The 18,668-nt window shown below is 43.1% G+C and overlaps 1 protein-coding gene across 1 annotated transcript in view; it reads left to right on the top strand.

The window, feature by feature from the left end:
* LOC105024434 (ephrin-B1) overlaps positions 1–18,668 on the top strand; it is a 60,506-nt gene that overhangs the window by 27,548 nt on the left and 14,290 nt on the right. Inside the window, exon 2 of the mRNA XM_013133508.4 lies at positions 3,553–3,830. Within this exon, the coding sequence (XP_012988962.1) occupies positions 3,553–3,830 (278 nt within the window). The remainder of the gene's footprint in view (positions 1–3,552; positions 3,831–18,668) is intronic.

The following is an 18,668-nucleotide window of genomic DNA, read 5'->3' as shown; positions in this document are numbered from 1 at the left end:
GACAGACAGAGAGACAGACAGACAGAATGTAGAAAGACTGACTGAGAGACAGACAGACTGGAGACAGACAGAGAGACAGACTGAGAGAGACAGAGAGGACTTAGATCAAGTACAGCTGAATGTTCATCCGTCTCTCTATTTTGCTTCTGAATCATTTTAAAAGCCCTGTGTTTAGTGTCCAGTGAAAATCATAGAAATGAACTGATATCAGACTGTTGATTGGCAAACCAACATGTATTTTAATGACTTTTAAGGTTGTTTCCCATGCCTGCAGTTCTTTTTCAATTGTTTGTCTGTAATGGATCACAGACTGTGTGTACAAGCGGGCGCATATGTGTGAAAGAATGAATGAATGAAAGAGAAACTGAGAAAGACAGACACAGAGGGAGAGAGAGAGAGAGGCGGCAGAGACCGAGAAAGAAAGCAACAGGGGTAGGTAGAGAGGAATGGTCAGCTACAAAGCAAAGTGTTGCTATGGTAACTTGTTTATGCCTCACTGGTGCATCTTGTAGATCCAATTAGCGCCCGATGGAGTCCCTGTCTGGGGCTGGCACGACACACACACGCACGCACACACACACACACACACACCCTCTTATCGCCCTCTGAATGAATGCTCCCCCCAAAGCAGAGAGGCAGACAACAGGGTGAGTAGCGGCCCATTGCCAAAACCCTATCAGATGTGTGTGTGTGTATTTGTGTAGCGGCCTAAGACCATGAGACCTCTATCATCTCATTTCATTAACACAGAGGCCATTCTCATCATCTTAACATCTCATTTTGGATTTATTCTGGCTAGTCCTCCTTTATTTCCCCTAACCCTAATACGTGAAGACATTTGGTAATGCCTCTATCCAAATAGAATACGAATGAATCCTGGAAATCTCTCTCATCTGTATCTCTCTCTCTCTCTCTCTGTCCCCCCTTTTGTCTTCCTGACAGGGAGTAGTTTAGTGGCGAAATGAGCTGAGTGATGATAGAATGTAGATAAGATGGCAGGGATTACACCCTCTGAGTGAGGCGAGCGGGAGAGAGCGACCGAATGAACGAGACTGAGAGAGAGAACCGGAGGGAGAGAGTCGGGAGACAAAACAAGGGAGACAGAGGGCGAGAGATGAGTGTCCCCGCTAAAGTCCCCGCTAAACCATGAGGGATCAGTAAAAACATCTCACTCCCTTAGTATCTGCTGCCGTGGTCAGATCTCATCCGCTGATAGCTGGAGCGCCGCATGTGCTCACTGCTCATGGCCATGAACACACACATACACGCACGCACGCACACACACACACACGTTGGGTCTGGGTTAATGGCCTGGCTAACTGGGACAGTGTCACTGAACCCTGTTGACATTTTAAACCCACCTAGAGTCCAGAACAATGGTTCAGCCTGTCCGCCCAGAGCAGACCGCACTCTCAGCGCTTTACTCTTTATCACGGGGTTAGGGTCAGGCTGTTGAAGTGACACGTTGTGCTTTTAACATTTGACATTCACATCTCCTCTCAGCTCTCGTTGTATGCTGTAAAAGGCCATTTCACCTACTACCGATGACATCATCACGAGGAAACAGTCGATCATCTGAGGCTGCGTAAACCGGGCTGCGTTCCCCGCTCCCCCCCCCACCCACACGTTCTTCTTTAGGCCAGTCACATTGGCTCAAAATAAGAGCTGATGTGAATAAAGCTAATGTGGTTGGTCAAAAGACCAATTAGTGGAATAACGGAATCAGAATCGGGCTGCTGGTTTCAATGCAGCCAATGTGGTCTGTGGAGCCAACCCACCCCCAAACTCAGTAATCAACAATCCTACTAGACCAGAGGGTGAAAAGGAGGGGTTTGGAAAAATGTGCCCCACAAGCCAAAACTGGTGTGCTAGGGAATATTTTGGCCCCAATGCCTTTTTTCTTTCTTCCTTCAGAGAACCACGATTATGTGAGTAAACTTTGGTAGCCGCTTGATGGGGTTGTAATAAAGAGAGCAACAGATGTAGCTCTAACTTTTAAATGGTTGAAGCTACAAAATATTATGACCCCTTTCCAGGAGGATAAGAATCCCAGGATTACACTGATGCCTCTTACAACACGTGTGGACAAGACCAGGCACTAAATCAGACTGGGGGAAAAACCATTAACAGAGTGGACAGAGTGGATCATTATCTTTTCTACACAGAAGGTCATACACAGCCTGATGATGTTCCTTCACCATAAAAAAATAACTGCCTAACTCATTAAAGTAATTGAGTAGTAGCTACTCGCACATCTACTAAGGTCACTTGAACTCAAATCATAAATGTGTTACTTTTCTTATCTCTTAATGTTTTTGAGTGCTGATAATGAATGTTTGGTTTTATTAACTATTTGTTTGTTTACTGCTCTAACATGTATCTAACACTTGCTCTAACATTCATCTAATATTTATTAAATATGTTATTTTCACTTGATATTATTTGTCATTTGAATAAAATACAATTTAATTAATTGCAAAAAGATACATCCTGTGTTGTATTATTTTATAATTATAAAATGTTAATACTTGCTAGCGTTTTAGGTCATTATATTTTTGTTGTTGATGCATTTACGCAATGCTTAATGCATTTTTAAAGGAAAAAATAAAATTTCTGAAATAACTTTAAAAACAATTTGTGGGGTGGTGTCACTTTTTCTTTTTGTAAGTATTGTCACTCCCATACTTTGAGCAGAGTTACTCAAAGTATTCGTTGTAACTTGTTTCTACAAAATAATTGCTGTAACTCAACACATTTTTACCTAGACCTTTTATCCAGACCAAATGTTGAAATGTACCTATACCTTTTTGATCAATTCAAACCATACTTCTCGTAGGTGTACTGTACAAATCAGCCAGTAATACATTTTGACAGTGTCTAACAGCCACAGTTTAAAAAGTAAGCATGTTTTTTAAATTACTTTCATGATGGGATCCGGCTGTAAAATCACCAAGAATTCTATTACAACAGAAAAACGTGTATTTAGTATTCCAGCAAATGCAGAGGGTTGGGTAATCGATATTAAGGTCTACATTGATTGTTATTTTTCTTATGCAATCAAATTTCATGGCTTACAGTAGTTGTGGTTCATTTGCGATGTATAATTGCGGGCCTGGGGTGGTGCAGCGTTCTAAGCTGCTGCCTCCCTGTACATGTACTGCTGTAGCATTGAGTCAAATCCAGCCCACTGTTCTTCATCAAAAAATTGCTCTCTTTTTTCCCTGCTGTCTCTATCAATAAAGCGTGCATGCAGGGGAAAAAAATTCTTTAAAAAAGAAAGGATTTATACAGTATATCATAGTTATGTTGAAGCCCCCTGACAATCCGCTCCATCAGAAATTGGCCCGCGGCTGAATGTAATTGCCTAGCCCTGGTGTATTGTGTAGGGGAGTACTCATGACTGAGGCTCAAAGGGCTCTGGTCAATAAGAAGTGCACTTTGTTGTAAATCACGGGCCGCTGGGAACGCAGTCAGAGCAGATCATGCATCAGCCACTAGGTAGGAGTGGTGGTAAAGATCACAGCCTTTAACTGACATTCTCCACTCCCTCAGGTTCTTGCCAGGTAAAGGCGTGGTGATCTACCCGAAGATTGGGGACAAGCTGGACATTGTCTGCCCCAAGGCAGAGCTGGGGCGGGACTATGAGTTCTACAAACTGTATCTGGTCCGGAGGGATCAGGCGGAAAGCTGCAGCACGGTCCTGGACCCCAATGTCCTGGTCAGCTGTAACAAGCCGGAGAAGGACATCAAGTTCACCATCAAGTTCCAGGAGTTTAGTCCCAACTACATGGGCTTGGAGTTCAAGAGGAATCAGAACTACTACATCACATGTGAGTACCGGTTTGAAACGTTTTCTAATTTCTTGTGGTCTTTCATCACGTGACTCGAGATACAGGTTTATAGTTTAACTTATTCATTTTATTGATGATGTCCTAACAGCCTGAACATTTGATTCACTCCTGTTGACTCGAAATTAATTAGCAAGGTGAAGAGAAAATGAATTCTGAAAGAGTTCGCACTCCATCAAATAGTTGCAGTTTTATAACGCTTGACGAAGCTTGATTAAGCTTGGCCGGTGTGTGGGAGAGTGGGTGTAGAATGTTTTGTCATGTACCCTAACCTAGCAGTATTTATTTGTCCCCGCTGATGGTGGAGTAAGTAAAGTGAATCAGAGAGGAGTACATCTGTTATACAAAGACACTTTAGTTTATCTGTGCTGCCAGAGAGGAAAAAGGGGACAGAGAGAGGATAGAGGAGGGGACGAGGAGTGGAGAGAAAAGGGAGGATGTGCAGAGAGAGGGAAGAAAGAGAGGAGAGATGAAAGAGAGAGAAAAGAAAGGAGAGAGACGAGATCCTGTCGGGAGCAACATGTAGAGTGGGTGGACGTCCAGCCGTTGAGCCAAGAGCAGGAAAAAGCCACCTCTTTTTCCCTTTCCGCCTCTCCCTCCACCCCCAGCCCTCTCCCTCCACCCCCAGCCCTCTCCCTCCACCCCCAGCCCTCTCCCTCCACCCCCAGCCCTCTCCCTCCACCCCCCACCCCCAGCCCTCTCCCTCCACCCCCAGCACTCTCCCTCCACCCCCAGCCCTCTCCCTCCACCCCTCTCCTTCTCCCTCCACCCCCAGCCCTCTCCCTCCACCCCTCTCCTTCTCCCTCCACCCCCAGCCCTCTCCCTCCACCCCCAGCACTCTCCCTCCACCCCCAGCCCTCTCCCTCCACCCCTCTCCTTCTCCCTCCACCCCCAGCCCTCTCCCTCCACCCCTCTCCTTCTCCCTCCACCCCCATCCCTCTCCATTTCAATTTAAAGGGGCTTTATTCCCTTTCTTCTTCTCTCTATACCTCTCGGTGCACATGTGGATTGGTCATTCAGCCCAAAGCCTCCCCTCCCCCTCCCCACACCAGCAAATGGTGTGTGTCACACAGGACTGAACTCCCCCGTATCAACAGACAGGCCGCCCTTACGGGGCGCCCCCGTATGGGGTACGGTCTTTCTAAGGCAGCCTCTCATGGACTCCTGGGGGTTACGGGTCTGGGTTAAAGGTCAAAGGTCAGGGCGTATCAGCAGGGGTCGACGGTGAAGATAACTTCTGAACCAACCTCCACCGCAGGGTCCATTTGGTTGGTTAGTGCCACAGCTTGACTTCCCCAGCTTCCAGAGCAGGCCTGTCGTAAACCCATCGACCTGAATCATCCCAACTATTCCAGACACCACAGGCATTCAGCTATGTTTGTGGACCATCATGGAGCTGAGGATAGATGTTTCAAACATACAGGGACATTTGGATTTTATTGTCCTTATTTTTCTCTTCAGAAATGTAAACAAATGTTTCCCATGCCAGTAAAGGCCACTATATTGAAACATTTGAAGAAGGCCGCCAGAGAGAGCGAGAGACAGAGAGAGACGGAGACAGACAGAGACGGACAAAGAGAGACAGACAGCGTCAGGAGGTGAACAGGAGCCTGCTGTCATCCGTTGTCAACTCTGCATTGATTTCCTGAGAAGTCTGAGGCGAGAAACGGGCTGACACATGCCACTCTGCCACCACAGCCAGACAGTCTCTGCCCCCTATCTCTCCACTCCTCTGTCCACATCACTTCTGTTTTAACAGCCTGCCTTCTACTGAGAGTGAAAGACTGTAGGGAAAAGAGAGAAAGAGAGGGAGAGACCACAAAGAATGTCAAAACAATCAAACCTTGATAAACTCCCACATTTGTTAGGTGATATTCCACAATGTACAAACATGGCAGCAAGATTTGTGACCCATTGCCATGAGAAAAAGGTAACCAGCGGAGCGCAAACAACACTGGAAACATAACCAATATTTATCTCTTTATTTATTTTTCCCTGTCTTCATACTTTAACTATTTGCACATTGTTTCAACACTGTGCGTAATTAAAACATAACAATTTGACTTGTGACCGGGTAAAGTTTGGTTAGAATTTTCTTTCTTCACTTTTCTGAGATTATTTTTCCAAACAAATTTTTCCCATGCTAATACATTATTTGGCATTTGATTCAGTTTCATTGATAAAGAGAGGGAGAGATTCACGTGCATTTCAATGCTCTATCCTTGTGTAGACCATAAAAATATTCCCCTAAACCTAACCCCTAATGCTTAAACCTAAAAGCAACTCCAATTTTAACACTAACCCCAATTGTATGTTTTAACCTAAACCAAACCCCAAAGCCGGAGATAGACATTTTCCTTCTGGGGACTAAATAACCGCGTGGGGACCGAAAGTCAGGTTTTACTATCTTCTTTTTTATAAAGACTATTGGTCCCCACATGTAAATGCATGGTCCCCACATGGTAAAATCGGTAACACACACACAGAATCAGAGAGGTAGTCGTATCCCAGTGTTTGGTAAACAAGTCTGTGTTAGTGTTTACTGGCGGTGTATGGGCTGTCCTCCTACTGACTGTAGAGGGATGTGGGCTGCCTGCCTCTGTCTCTTATCATATTTCATTCTGAAAGGATGAGCAGCCTTGTATGTAAGCAGCGGAGGGTTATTGAGGTTGGTTATTGCACTGGTTTTATTATTACTCTGAGGCCTGTTTAGATAGAGAGCGAGGAGAGAGGCAGAGGGAATGAGAGGGCAACGGAGAGAGGGAAGGGGAGAGGGAGGAGGGAGATGGCGGGAGAGAGAAAATATTGAAAGAGCAAAAGGTAGGGGGGAGAGAAAAGGAGAGACAGAGGGGAACGAGGGAGAGAAGGAAGGCTGCTTTTAATTGTCATATTACGGCAAGTGAATAGTAGCCATTGGTTACGGTAGAACCCTCTCTCAGATTAATCTCGTATTCATGTATTCGTCTAAATTAATCTGCACTCTGCATCTGCAAAAACACACACACACACACACACACACACACAGCCACTCATCCTGTTTCAGCCACGCATGACTCTTATCTTATTACGGTTGTATTTTATCTTACTCCTTTCCCCACACATCCTCACACTTCCCTTCATACATCCCTCTCTCTTTTCGGCCCTCCCTCACTCACTCCATCCTCTCATTCACACGCCATGGGTGCAGTGGAGGAGTGATTTTGTGTGCCCCCCCCGTCAGTGTATTTGCGTGTGCACTGTATTTAGCAGAGATCCCTTTATATAAGTCAACTTTGTTACAGTAACCGAGAGCTTAGATGTCCTCCTCCCAGCCAAACGCTGTGATCTCAGTCCAATAACTCTCTTTGCGCTGTCCAACCATTACACACACATGTTGAAACACACACACGGGACTGCATACATGTATGAACGGAGAGAAGAAAAGTGAGCGAGCACGAGTGCTGCGACAGAAAGCGAGCGAGAGAGACAGAGGACAAGAAAGATGAAAAGATTAGAAGTAGGGAGGGCGGGATGGAAAGAGAGGGAGAGAGTCGACCACAGCCTGGTAGTTAAGTTGACTTGATGAAACTGGGACCGCTGGTGTGAACATTTCTGTGGTGTTTAGCAGACAGTTTGTTGATTAAATCTCAGATGAACGAAGTAAAGAAAAACAAACATGAATCATTGTGCTGTGAGGGAGATGACTGTGGCTGCCCAGCACATAAATAAACCCGACAAATAAATATATAACTTCAGAAAGACTGCTATGATGGCCGAAGCCAAAAGCCCTTTCTCTGCGTTCGGCTCAACAGCTAAATGGGCCACGGCTCTTTTCAACACAACCACCGACCCACGCGCGTGCCTCGCTCTTGCGCATGCTTGCACACGCAAACACGTGCGCTTTCTGTGCCCTTTTGCTCCTTGCCGGGCTCAGCTCATGTAATGAAAGCGGAAGTGTTGTATATTGGTTAATGTACTTCTTCTGAAGCCACTGGCTGAGTGACAGATATGTTTAGTCAGCACAGCCATCAGAAGGCTTGGCGTACGCCTCCCAAATGGCTATTCCCTTTGGGCCCCGGTCAAAAGAACTGCACTACACTGGGAGGAAGGGAGGCTGTTGGGACGACACCAAGGTGTTTTCTGTCACCAGCTGCTCTGAGTAAATGTATTTCCAGTGAACTCAGCAGTACGTTGTCAGGTAGAATGCTGCTGGGATATTGTATAATGGATGGTGTACTTTAGGACAGTGTATGTTTCCTCATAATAAATACTCTGGCTGAGATTGAACCTAATATAACCTAGCAGGCGTGTCATAAAAGAAACACCTGAGTGGGATGCTCCACGTTCTGCTCCTGACGAGGCAGAATAAATGGCTGCGACCAATTTGGGAGACGGGAGGGAGGAGTTATGGATGAAACTGCAGGGCGTTCGAATCGCTTCGGCCGGTTCGTTTCCCCACAAAAGTGATGTTCACGAATTGAAACGGGTCGCTGTGTATTCCAGGGCTGTGACTTCACCCATACCATATGATCTGTATAACCATTAAGGGCCTGATACCATACAGTGGATATAAAAAGTCTACACACCCCTGTTAAAATGACAGGTTTTTGTGATGTAAAAGAATGAGACAAAAATAAATCATGTCAGAACCTTTTCCATCTTTAATGTGACCTATAATGTGAACAATTCAATTGAAAAACTAACTGAAATCTTCAAGGGGGAAAAATGAAAACCTTACAATAACCTGGTTGCATAAGTGTGCAAACCCTCTTATAACTGGGGATGTGGCTGTGTTCAGAATTAACCAATCACATTCAAATTCATGTTAAATAGAAGTCATTAAACATCTGCCATCATTTAAAGTGACTCTGATTAATCACAAAAAAAGTTCAGCTGTTCTAGTAGGATTTTCCTGACATTTTCTTAGTTGCATCTCAGAGAAAAAGCCATGGTCCACAGAGAGCTTCCAAAGCATCAGAGGGATATCATTGTTGAAAGATATCAGTCAGAAGAAGGGTACAAAATAATTTCCAAAGCATTAGATATACCATGGAACATAGTGATAGTCATCATCAAGTGGAAAAATATGGCACAACAGAGACATTCTCAAGAACTGGACGTCCCTCCAAAATTGATGAAAAGACGAGAAGAAAACTGGTCAGGGAGGCTTCCAAGAGGCCTACAGCAACATTAAAGGAATTGCAGGAATTTCTGGCAAGTACTGGCTGTGTGCTACATGTGACAACAATCTCCCGTACTCTTCATATGAATCGGCTATGGGGTAGGGTGGCAAGATGGAAGGTTTTTCTTACAAATAAAAACATCCAAGCCCAGCTGAAGTTTGCAAAAACAAACATCAAGTCTCCCAAAAGCATGTGGGTAAATGTGTTATATGTCTGATTGAACTTTTTGGCCATAATTCCAAAAGGTATGTTTGGCACAAAAACCACCCTGCACATCACCTAAAGAACACCATATCCACAGTGAAGCATGGTAGGGGCAGCATCATGCTTTGGGGCTGTTTTTCTTCAGCTGGAACTGGGGCCTTAGTCAAAGTGGAGGGAATTATGAACAGCTCCAAATACCAGACAATTTTGGCACAAAACCTTCAGGCGTCCGTTAGAAAGAGGAAGAGGAAGTTCACCTTTCAGCACGACAACGACCCAAAGCACACATCCAAATCCACAAAAACATGGCTTCACCAGAAGAAGATTAACATTTTGGAATGGCCCAGCCAGAGCCCAGACCTGAATCCAATTGAACATTTGTGGGGTGATCTGAAGAGGGCTCTGTACAGGAGATGTCCTCGCAATCTGACAGATTTGGAGTGCTTTTGCAAAGAAGAGTGGGCAAATATTGCCCCGTCAAGATGTGCCATGCTTATAAACTCCTACCCAAAAAGACTGAGTGCTGTAATCAAATCAAAAGGTGCTTTTTTATTTTTTATTTCTCCCCCTCAAAGATTTCAGTTTGTTTTTCAATAGAATTGTTCGAGTTATAGGTCACATTAAAGTTGGAAAAAGTTCTGACATGATTTATCTTTGTCCCATTTTTTTATCACTAGAACCTGACATTTTAACAGGGGTGTGCAGACCTTTTATATCCACTGTATGATGCCATGTGGCAAACATATGGGTTATCATACACTGTGTACAGTTGTGGCAAAAACTGACAATATTATTGGCACCTTCGAAAAGTAGTTACATATACAAAGAACAAAATTATAAACGCAACACTTTTGTTTTTGCCCCCTTTTATCATGAGCTGAACTCAAAGATCTAACACAAAAAGCCTATTTCTTTCAAATAATGTTCACAAATCTGTCTAAATCTGTGTTAGTTAGCACTTCTCCTTTGCCGAGATAATCCATCCACCTCACAGGTGTGGCATATCAAGATGCTGATTAGACAGCATGATTATTGCACAGGTGTGCCTTAATCATGCTGTCTAAGTTTCACTGTATTGGGGGGTCCGGGGGGAGTCCGAAAACCAGTCAGTATCTGGTGTGACCACCATTTGCCTCACGCAGTGCAACACCTCTCCTTCGCATAGAGTTGATCAGTGGGCTGTGGAATGTTGGTCCACTCCTCTTCAATGGCTGTGCGAAGTTGCTGGATCTTGGCAGGACCTGGAACACAATGTCGTATACGCTGATCCAGAGCATCCCAAACATGCTCAATGGGTGACATGTCCGGTGAGTATACTGGGCATGCAAGAACTGGGTTGTTTTCAGCATCCAGGAATTGTGCACAGATCCTTGCTACATGGGGTTGTGCATTATCATGCTCCAACATGAGGTGATGGTCATGGATGAATGGCACAACAATGGGCCTCAGGATCTCGTCACGGTATCTCTGTGCATTCAAAATGCCATCAATAAAATGCACCTGTGTTCGTTGTCCATAACACGCCTACCCATACCATAACCCCACCGCTACCATGGGCCACTCAATCTGAAATGTTGACATCAGCAAACTGCTCACCCACACAATGCCATCTGCCCTGTACAGTGAAAACCGGGATTAATCTGTGAAGAGAACACCTCTCCAAAGGGCCAGATGCCATCGAATGTGAGCATTTGCCCACTCAAGTTGGTTACGATGACGAACTGCAGTTAGTTTGAGACGCCGATGAGGACGACGAGCATGCAGATGAAGTTCCCTGAGACGGTTTCTGACAGTTTGTGCAGAAATTATTTGGTTCTGTAAACCGATTGTTGCAGCAGCTGTCTGGGTGGCTGGTCTCAGACAATCTGTGAGTTGAAGATGCTGGATGTGGAGGTCCTGGGCTGGTGTGGTTACATGTAGTCTGCGATTGTGAGGTCGGTTGGATGTACTGCCAAATTCTCTGAAACACCTTTGGAGACGGCTTATGGTAGAGAAATGAACATTAAATTAATGGGCAACAGCTCTGGTGGACATTCCTGCAGTCAGCACGCCAATTTCACTCTCCCTCTCCCTCAAAACTTGCGACATCTGTGGCATTGTGCTGTGTGATGGAACTGCACATTTTAGAGTGGCCTTTTATTGTGGCCAGCCTAAGGCACACCTGTGCAATAATCATGCTGTCTAATCAGCATCTTGATATGCCACACCTGTGAGGTGGATGGATTATCTTCGGCAAAGGAGAAGTGTTCACTAACACAGATTTAGACAGATTTGTGAGCAATATTTGAGAGAAATAGGCCTTATGTGTACATAGAGAAAGTCTTAGATCTTTGAGTTCAGCTCATGATAAATGGGGGTAAAAACAAGTGGTGCGTTTACAATTTTGTTCAGTGTAATTACATTTCAAGCAGGTAGATATTCTTTACTTTGGTATTAAACTCAATGTGTTGAGATGTAGGAGGCTGAAATGTGGAAATCACTTCATTTAACATTTCAATTCAACCCGTTTGAATGGAAAAGGACTCATTGTCATGTTTTGCATCAATTTGTGTACCACAATAAGCACAGAGAAAAAAGGGAGAATTATATGTGTAAATCTGACAAGTTTGTAGCCAAACATGGATAAGGCCATTTCCAGGGACCTTCAGACACAAGATAGGGCAGTTTTATTATCCTTGCCAACTCAATGAAAGGGGGTTGTCGGTAGAAGACCCAAGAGGACCCCACTGCTGAAAGAGAGACATAAACAAAGCCTGACTGTAATTTGCCAAAACACACCTGAACATGCCATAATCCTTCTTGGAGAATGTCCTGTGGACAGGTGAGACCAAATTAGAGCTTTTTGTTAAAGCACATAATCTCTATGTTTACAGAAAACAAAATAAAGCGTTCAAAGAAAATAACGCCTTCCCCCATTCAAACATGAGGGAGGTTCAGTTATGTTTGTTGTTGCTTTGCTGCCTCTGGAACTGGGTGCCTTGAACGTGTTCATGGCATCATGAAATTATAGAGTACCAAGGCACTTTGGCGCCCAATGTCAAATCCATTGTCAGAAATCTGCATCCTCGAGAGGTCATGGGTCTTCCAGCAGGAAAATGACCCCAAACACCCTTGAAAAAGCACCCAGGAATGGTTCAATACAAAACGCTGGACTGCTCTTTTGCTGCTAGTTTGGCCTGAGGCTGTACTACCAAATAGGCTAGGCTGTCAATAATTTTGTCAGTGTCATTTTTATTTATTTATTGATTTAAATACATTACGTTTTGAATCAGAAACAAAGGTTGCAAGGGTCTGATTGTTTTTGGCCACAAATGTTTGTGCAGTTTTGTTCAGTCATGGAAATAAAATCTGCTGAAATTGGCTCCGTATTTCAAAATAACTTTGAGGACCTGCTATGAAGGAAAAATATAGGGTTGTAGGTGCAAGTAACCTTCCCTGAAAACCGGAAGCATCCTGATCTGGCTGTCCCAGGAGAGTTGAATCTCACTATACAGGTCCTTCCAGATCATCTCGCTTTGCTTTCTGTTTTCAGTTCTATGTTTTGTTTTACTAATATATCTGAATGATAAAACAGGACACATTTGTACATGATTCTCTGTGAGGGCTTTTGCTTTCCTCTGTAGATGTGCTATAGAGGGTTAGTTACTAGTCTCCACACAGTGTAGTCTGTACTGTGGATTGTTGCTGCTGATTAGGATGTCTCATTGTCTCTCCATCTTATTATCCCTGTTCTCAAATTAGATCTGGGTGATATTTAACATTAAACACTCTGTTTCTAGAACTGTATCTCTGTTCTCAGATCAGATTTGGGTTTTGCTTCTTGAAATGACACACTCAGATCTTAGATCTGTCTTTATCTCTGTTCTCAGATCAGATCTGAGTGTTGCTACTTAACATGACACACTCTGATCCTAGATCTGTGCCTCTTCACATGGAACTGACACCAAGGAGCATGTAATCCGGGTGTGTGTGTGTGTTTGTGTAGGTGTGTGTACGTGTGTCTGTGTATGTGTGTGGTGTGTGTGCTTCCGTGTGTGTGTCAGGATGTAATCAGTACGGTTTTCTCTGAGGTCGGGTGATGTGAGGCTGGGGTTTTGGCGAGCGACAGAAAGAATTGTTTTGTCTTCTTCCCTCTCCTATTACAGATGGCCTTAAACTGGCTCTTCTGTGGTGGTTTGGAACAATTCTCTGTTGATTTGTGTGTGTGCGTTTGTTTGTGTACCAAAGTCCTCACAAGTATAGTAATCCGTAGAACACTTGGCGAATTGAGGACAGTTGACCGGGCCTGACAAACAAAAAAATCTGTTTCAGGCTTTGAGGGGTTAAGGTTAGGGTTAGACTTAGAGTGAATGTTAGGGATTAGGAAGAGAAGTTAAGTTTCGGTTATGGTTAGGGTTATGGTTATCTTGTGTAATCTCTAAGTAATAGTAAATCTCTGAGTAATAATTAAGCACAATGTTTTTTGTAAATGCAAATGTTTAATTCTCTTTTGGATTATTATATGACTTGATCCAACAAGCCTATAATACATTTTTTTTCATCTTGATTTTACTTAAATTATGACAGAATTAATTAATCAATTAATTAAGAATAAAAAACAATTAATGAAGAAATATATATTATTCTGAAGAACCTGTCATGATTACTGGCACCCCTTGATATTTTTTTCAAGTTAATCAGACAAACTCTTAACTGGTCATTCATGACTTGTGGGAGTATCATCACAGTTTGAGAATTGTAGAAGTTGGTTGAATCTTGGGGTGACCAAACTCCAAAGCTACGATTACAAGTCACTTTCATGCCAATAAGCTATTTTGACGTCTTGCTTTTATAAGAAAGCACTTATCAAGACAAGAAATTGTGGTATACATTTATATCTTGATAAGCCTTAGAATTTCTCGAACTGAAAATAATAGTGGCATGTTTTGTGAAAATTATTTTTCCTCAGTGTTTCATTTCTTTTGCATTTCAAATGTATTACCAAGTTGATGAACAAAAATGGCAATTTTTCATATCCTCTTTTGCTCATCTTCTCTAATAATTCTGGAGGGCACTGTATACTAATGTTTGTGTATGTGTGTGTTTGTGTTTGTTTATGTGTGTGTGTGTGACTGGGATCCCCTGGTAGCTGTAGTCAGCTCAGTTCATATTAGCAGGCTAGAGATGTTACCCATGGGCTGCAACATGAGTGCTACCTCCAAACACACACACCGACAGAGAGATACCATACAGGCACAGATTACAGTTAAGTGAGACTGTATGAATATACATCTACACACACTCGCGGTCTCTCTTTTACAATTCAATTTCCATTTAAAAGGCTTTACTGGCATGGGAAACATTTGTTTATATTGCAAAAACCTGGAGAAAATAAGAAAGATCAAATAAAAGAATAACTAACAAATGAATAAACTCAAATACAATTATAAAGTAAACATGACACCCAGAAAAGGATTTTCAGTGTGTGATGAGCTATCTTCAGTGTTGTAACAATGTGCAAATAGTTAAAGTATAAATGTCAGCGGAAAATAAATAGATAAATAGAGGTTAAGTTTACAGTGTCTTTTCTCAATTGCAAAGATATGCTCACTGTGTCTGAGAATAGTCAGTTTTCTTAATTTTGGTCAGCCTGCCATTGAGTACAGTCTGTTTATGGTAAGGTAGCATTCCAATTCCATTTTCAACTGTCAAATAATGCAAATAACACTTTTACTTTTCTCATGATTTGGTCTGTGTTTCACTCTCCTTGGTCAGTTTGTGTTTATTCTCTATGACACCCATCACACACACACACACACACACACACACACACACACACACACACACACACTCCGTCTCTATCTCTACATCTACATCTTTCTGTCTCCCCACCAATCCCCTTCCTCTCTCCCTTTCTGAAACTTCCCATTACAAATTAATAATGAGACTATATCATAACAAACACAAATGCAATTTTAATATTGGGAAGATAATATTGATTATAATTCCAACACAGCTCCACAGAGGCTCATTACCAACACTGTGAATCTCTTTAGAGTAAGAGGATTCCAACACAGAAATTGTTTGTTTCTTTGTCAACAGGAAGCTAGTCTTCCTGTTGAGTTATTTTTTTATTGTTACCTTCAGCTGTTGTCAGAGGGGCGGGCGGGAGGCACTCTGTGTGTTTGTGGGACTGTGTTTGCATCAATGTTTTGATAAAAAATCTCCACAAGAACAGTAAAACAAGGGAAATTCGACCTTCTGGGTACATTTTGCCTTTCCTCATGATAAAACGGGTCTTTAACGTACGGGTTAGTTTTAGCGTAAATGTTAGAGTTGGGGTTAGGATTAGAATCAGTTTTAGAGTTAGTGGTTAGGTATAGAGTTAGGTTTAGGTTAAGTTGGGGTTTCATTTTGGTTAGGTTTAGATTTAGGTTTAGAGTTAGGTTTTGGTTAGGTATAGAGTTAGGGAAAATAATAAAAGGAATGTGTAGAATGTGTGTGTGTTTGTGTGTTTGTCTTCAGCTGTTGTCAGATAGGCGGTCTGGAGACCCTGCTGAAAAGGTCAATGGAGACGGCTGGTGGAATCTATTGAGGATACACACATACACACACACACACACACACACCGGAGAAAACAAACAAATGAAAAATGCACAACCTAAGGCACACATGCACACAGGCTGTTGTTAGTGCATCTTTCACCACTGTCAGCCCATTTGTTAACCTTTAACTCTTGACAGGTGAGAAACTTGTTTTTCTATGGCTAATTTCTTTGACTAGCGACTCAGCAGCACCTGGATTGTACATTTGGACTCATTCTCAACATTTCCACGTCTTAACGGTCTCGTGCACATTACAGCTGACATTATCACAAGTTTATCAACACTTGTTTCCGCCCCCGGGAACAATTCCTGTCTTGCAAAATAAATAGATAATAGTGGCCACACATAAAACAAGAAAGACATCTTATTTTCATTGTTCTGGTTAATGTTGCCATTATTTCCCTCATTTTGTAATCTCTGCATGGTTTAGGAGCACCATGAAGGAGCATTTCAGTCCACCTGGCACAACAACTTTTATGTTGTGTGTGAGGCCAGTAAAAGTTGATTTGATGTGTCTTGTTGTTCTCCTGAGGTCAGTGACCAGCAGTGGCTAGACGGGCCTGGTACTGTTTGATGGAAACAGAGAAGGTCAGAGGAGGATGTGATGAAGGATCAACCTTTATGAAAAGAGGGACTGGGAGAGAAAGTGTGTGCGCATGTTTGTGTTTGAGCGGTCCATCTGTGTGTGTGTGTGTGTGTTTCTGTGTGTTATGTGTCTGTGTGGGCTTGGGTCTACTTGTGTCTAGGGTGGTCTTTGTGTCTGTCAGCGACGAGATGAGAATACCATGCAGTCTATTTTAGTTTGAGCCAGATGACTACCCCCCCAAGGTATACATATTATTCTGCATCCTTTAGCTCACACACTGGGTTTGTGTGTTCTCCTCTGTGCGTGTCTGTCTTCCTCTGTGACAGTGTGTGTGTGTGTGTGTATTCCTTTGTCTGTTTTCGTTTGTGAATGTGTGTGTGTGTGTGTATTCTTCTGTGTGTGTGTGTGTGTGTGTGTGTCTGATTGTGTACATGTGTGTTTTTGTGTCCTTCACCATGTGTGTCTGATCTGCCCTTTGTTGAGAATCTGTGGCTGAAGACAGATAAAATATGTTAGCAGCAGAATGCTGAGTTTGACTTCAGAGACAGGAGGTTGAAAGCAAAGTAAAGCAGGATAAAATGGTACTGATGTGATTCACTGGAAAGGTGACACACTGAAAGCCACCACTAAATGATGCAGAAGCCCTGACTGTCTGGGAGCAGGAGGGCTCGCAAACTCATTTTGGGTAGGTGTGGCTGATGGCAAGACTGCATAGGTTAAAAGCTGTCCTCCCTGATGTTGCCTTGTGGGCGGCCTAATGGGACATCTCACACACAGACACACACACATGCATATATACACACATTCCATGTCAAACGCAGGCTCCTACTTTACAGGGATAACACTTTCCCATCCAAAGAAACACCTCATCAAACTGTTCCTGCCAAGCCCCCCCTCCAGTAAACTCACCCCTTCCTGTTCCCTTCTCTCCCACCTAAACCCACCCCTTCCTATCCCGCCTCTCTCTTCATCTCAACATTCCATGCCCCATGATGCTCTCTGCTGGTAGTCTGTAATTTTCTGTGCTTGAGCTCTAAGTCCTCCTTAATCTGCTGGTAACACAGGAGGAGTGTGTGTGTGTTTGTGTGTGTGTGTAATCCATTGACAGTTGCAGGAGTACCCCTCCGACTGCTTGTTCGTGCTGAGTGCTGAGCAACAGTTCCAGAGAGAACACACCACAGATCTGTTTAGGAAATCATACTCATTCGCTCTTTCTCTCTCTTTCTCATTCTCCCTCTCTCTCACTCCTTCCCTTCTTTTTATCCTCTCCTCCTGCTAAAGAGCCTGGTTGGCGTTTGATTGTTTTATGTCAACTGCATCGAAGGCTGGCTACGTTATGTCCTGTTTGCAGTTCTACACATTATCATCTGGAATGCAGATCAAACACGCATGCGCACAATCACACAAACACTGGAAGTATTTAGCTCAATTTCATCTCCTCGTGTACCAAAGTAATCAGGATTATTTAGGCCAGAGGATTAGCTGAGGGTCAAAGTGCAGACAGACATTTTCTGACAATTAATCCTAGTCTGCCAGCCACCAGTGTGTGTGGGTGGATGTGTTTTTGAGTGTGTCAGGGGCTTTATCACTAGCACAAAGCCTAACCAAATATTACCCTGTCTGTGTTCATTGAAGGGTGAGATATTGTGTGCTAATGGAATGTGGTAGTCTGTTTCACAGTCTCTTCCAATATGTGCAGCTGGGTCTTGCTAACATTAAAAGAGAACAACGGCAAATTTAGAAGGTCTATGTGCCTAAACGTCCCTGACAAAGGGCTTATTTACACAAACAACCGTGGTTGTTATGACATTCCAAATTAAATAACATTTACATAATATATAAATACACTTCTCTTTATATTTGCATCTGGAATGTATTGCAAAAACAAAGCTTGACGACAGTTGGAAAACTTGTCCGTGTAGTGCTTTGCCCTGTCAAAATATTTTCTGTTGCTTTGGGCAACAGGGCTATAGTATAGCATATAGTTGGCCAGCATGCTCAGTTTGTAATCTACTTAGTTATTTTCAGGAAATTAAGTTTGATTTAAAAAGAATAACGTGATTGCAATCACATAGATCACTAAATCAATCTTAACAACACTGAACATTCTTGTCATTGTTTTCAGGCTGTTTCCTTCTCTGTATCTCTGTTTTCCTCTGTCCACTATTCCGTTAATTGTAAAAAGATGCTCAGCCCCTGCTGATGAGACGCATCCCCACGCCTGATGCTGCCTCCACCGTACTTCAGTGTAGGGATGGTGTTCACCCAGTTCACTGTGTTTTGG

This window comes from Esox lucius, chromosome 4 (genome assembly GCF_011004845.1).
Source record: "Esox lucius isolate fEsoLuc1 chromosome 4, fEsoLuc1.pri, whole genome shotgun sequence".
Taxonomy (NCBI): domain Eukaryota; kingdom Metazoa; phylum Chordata; class Actinopteri; order Esociformes; family Esocidae; genus Esox; species Esox lucius.
The sequence above is the reverse complement of the archived record's forward strand: the minus strand, read 5'-3'. Positions and strand labels throughout refer to the sequence as shown.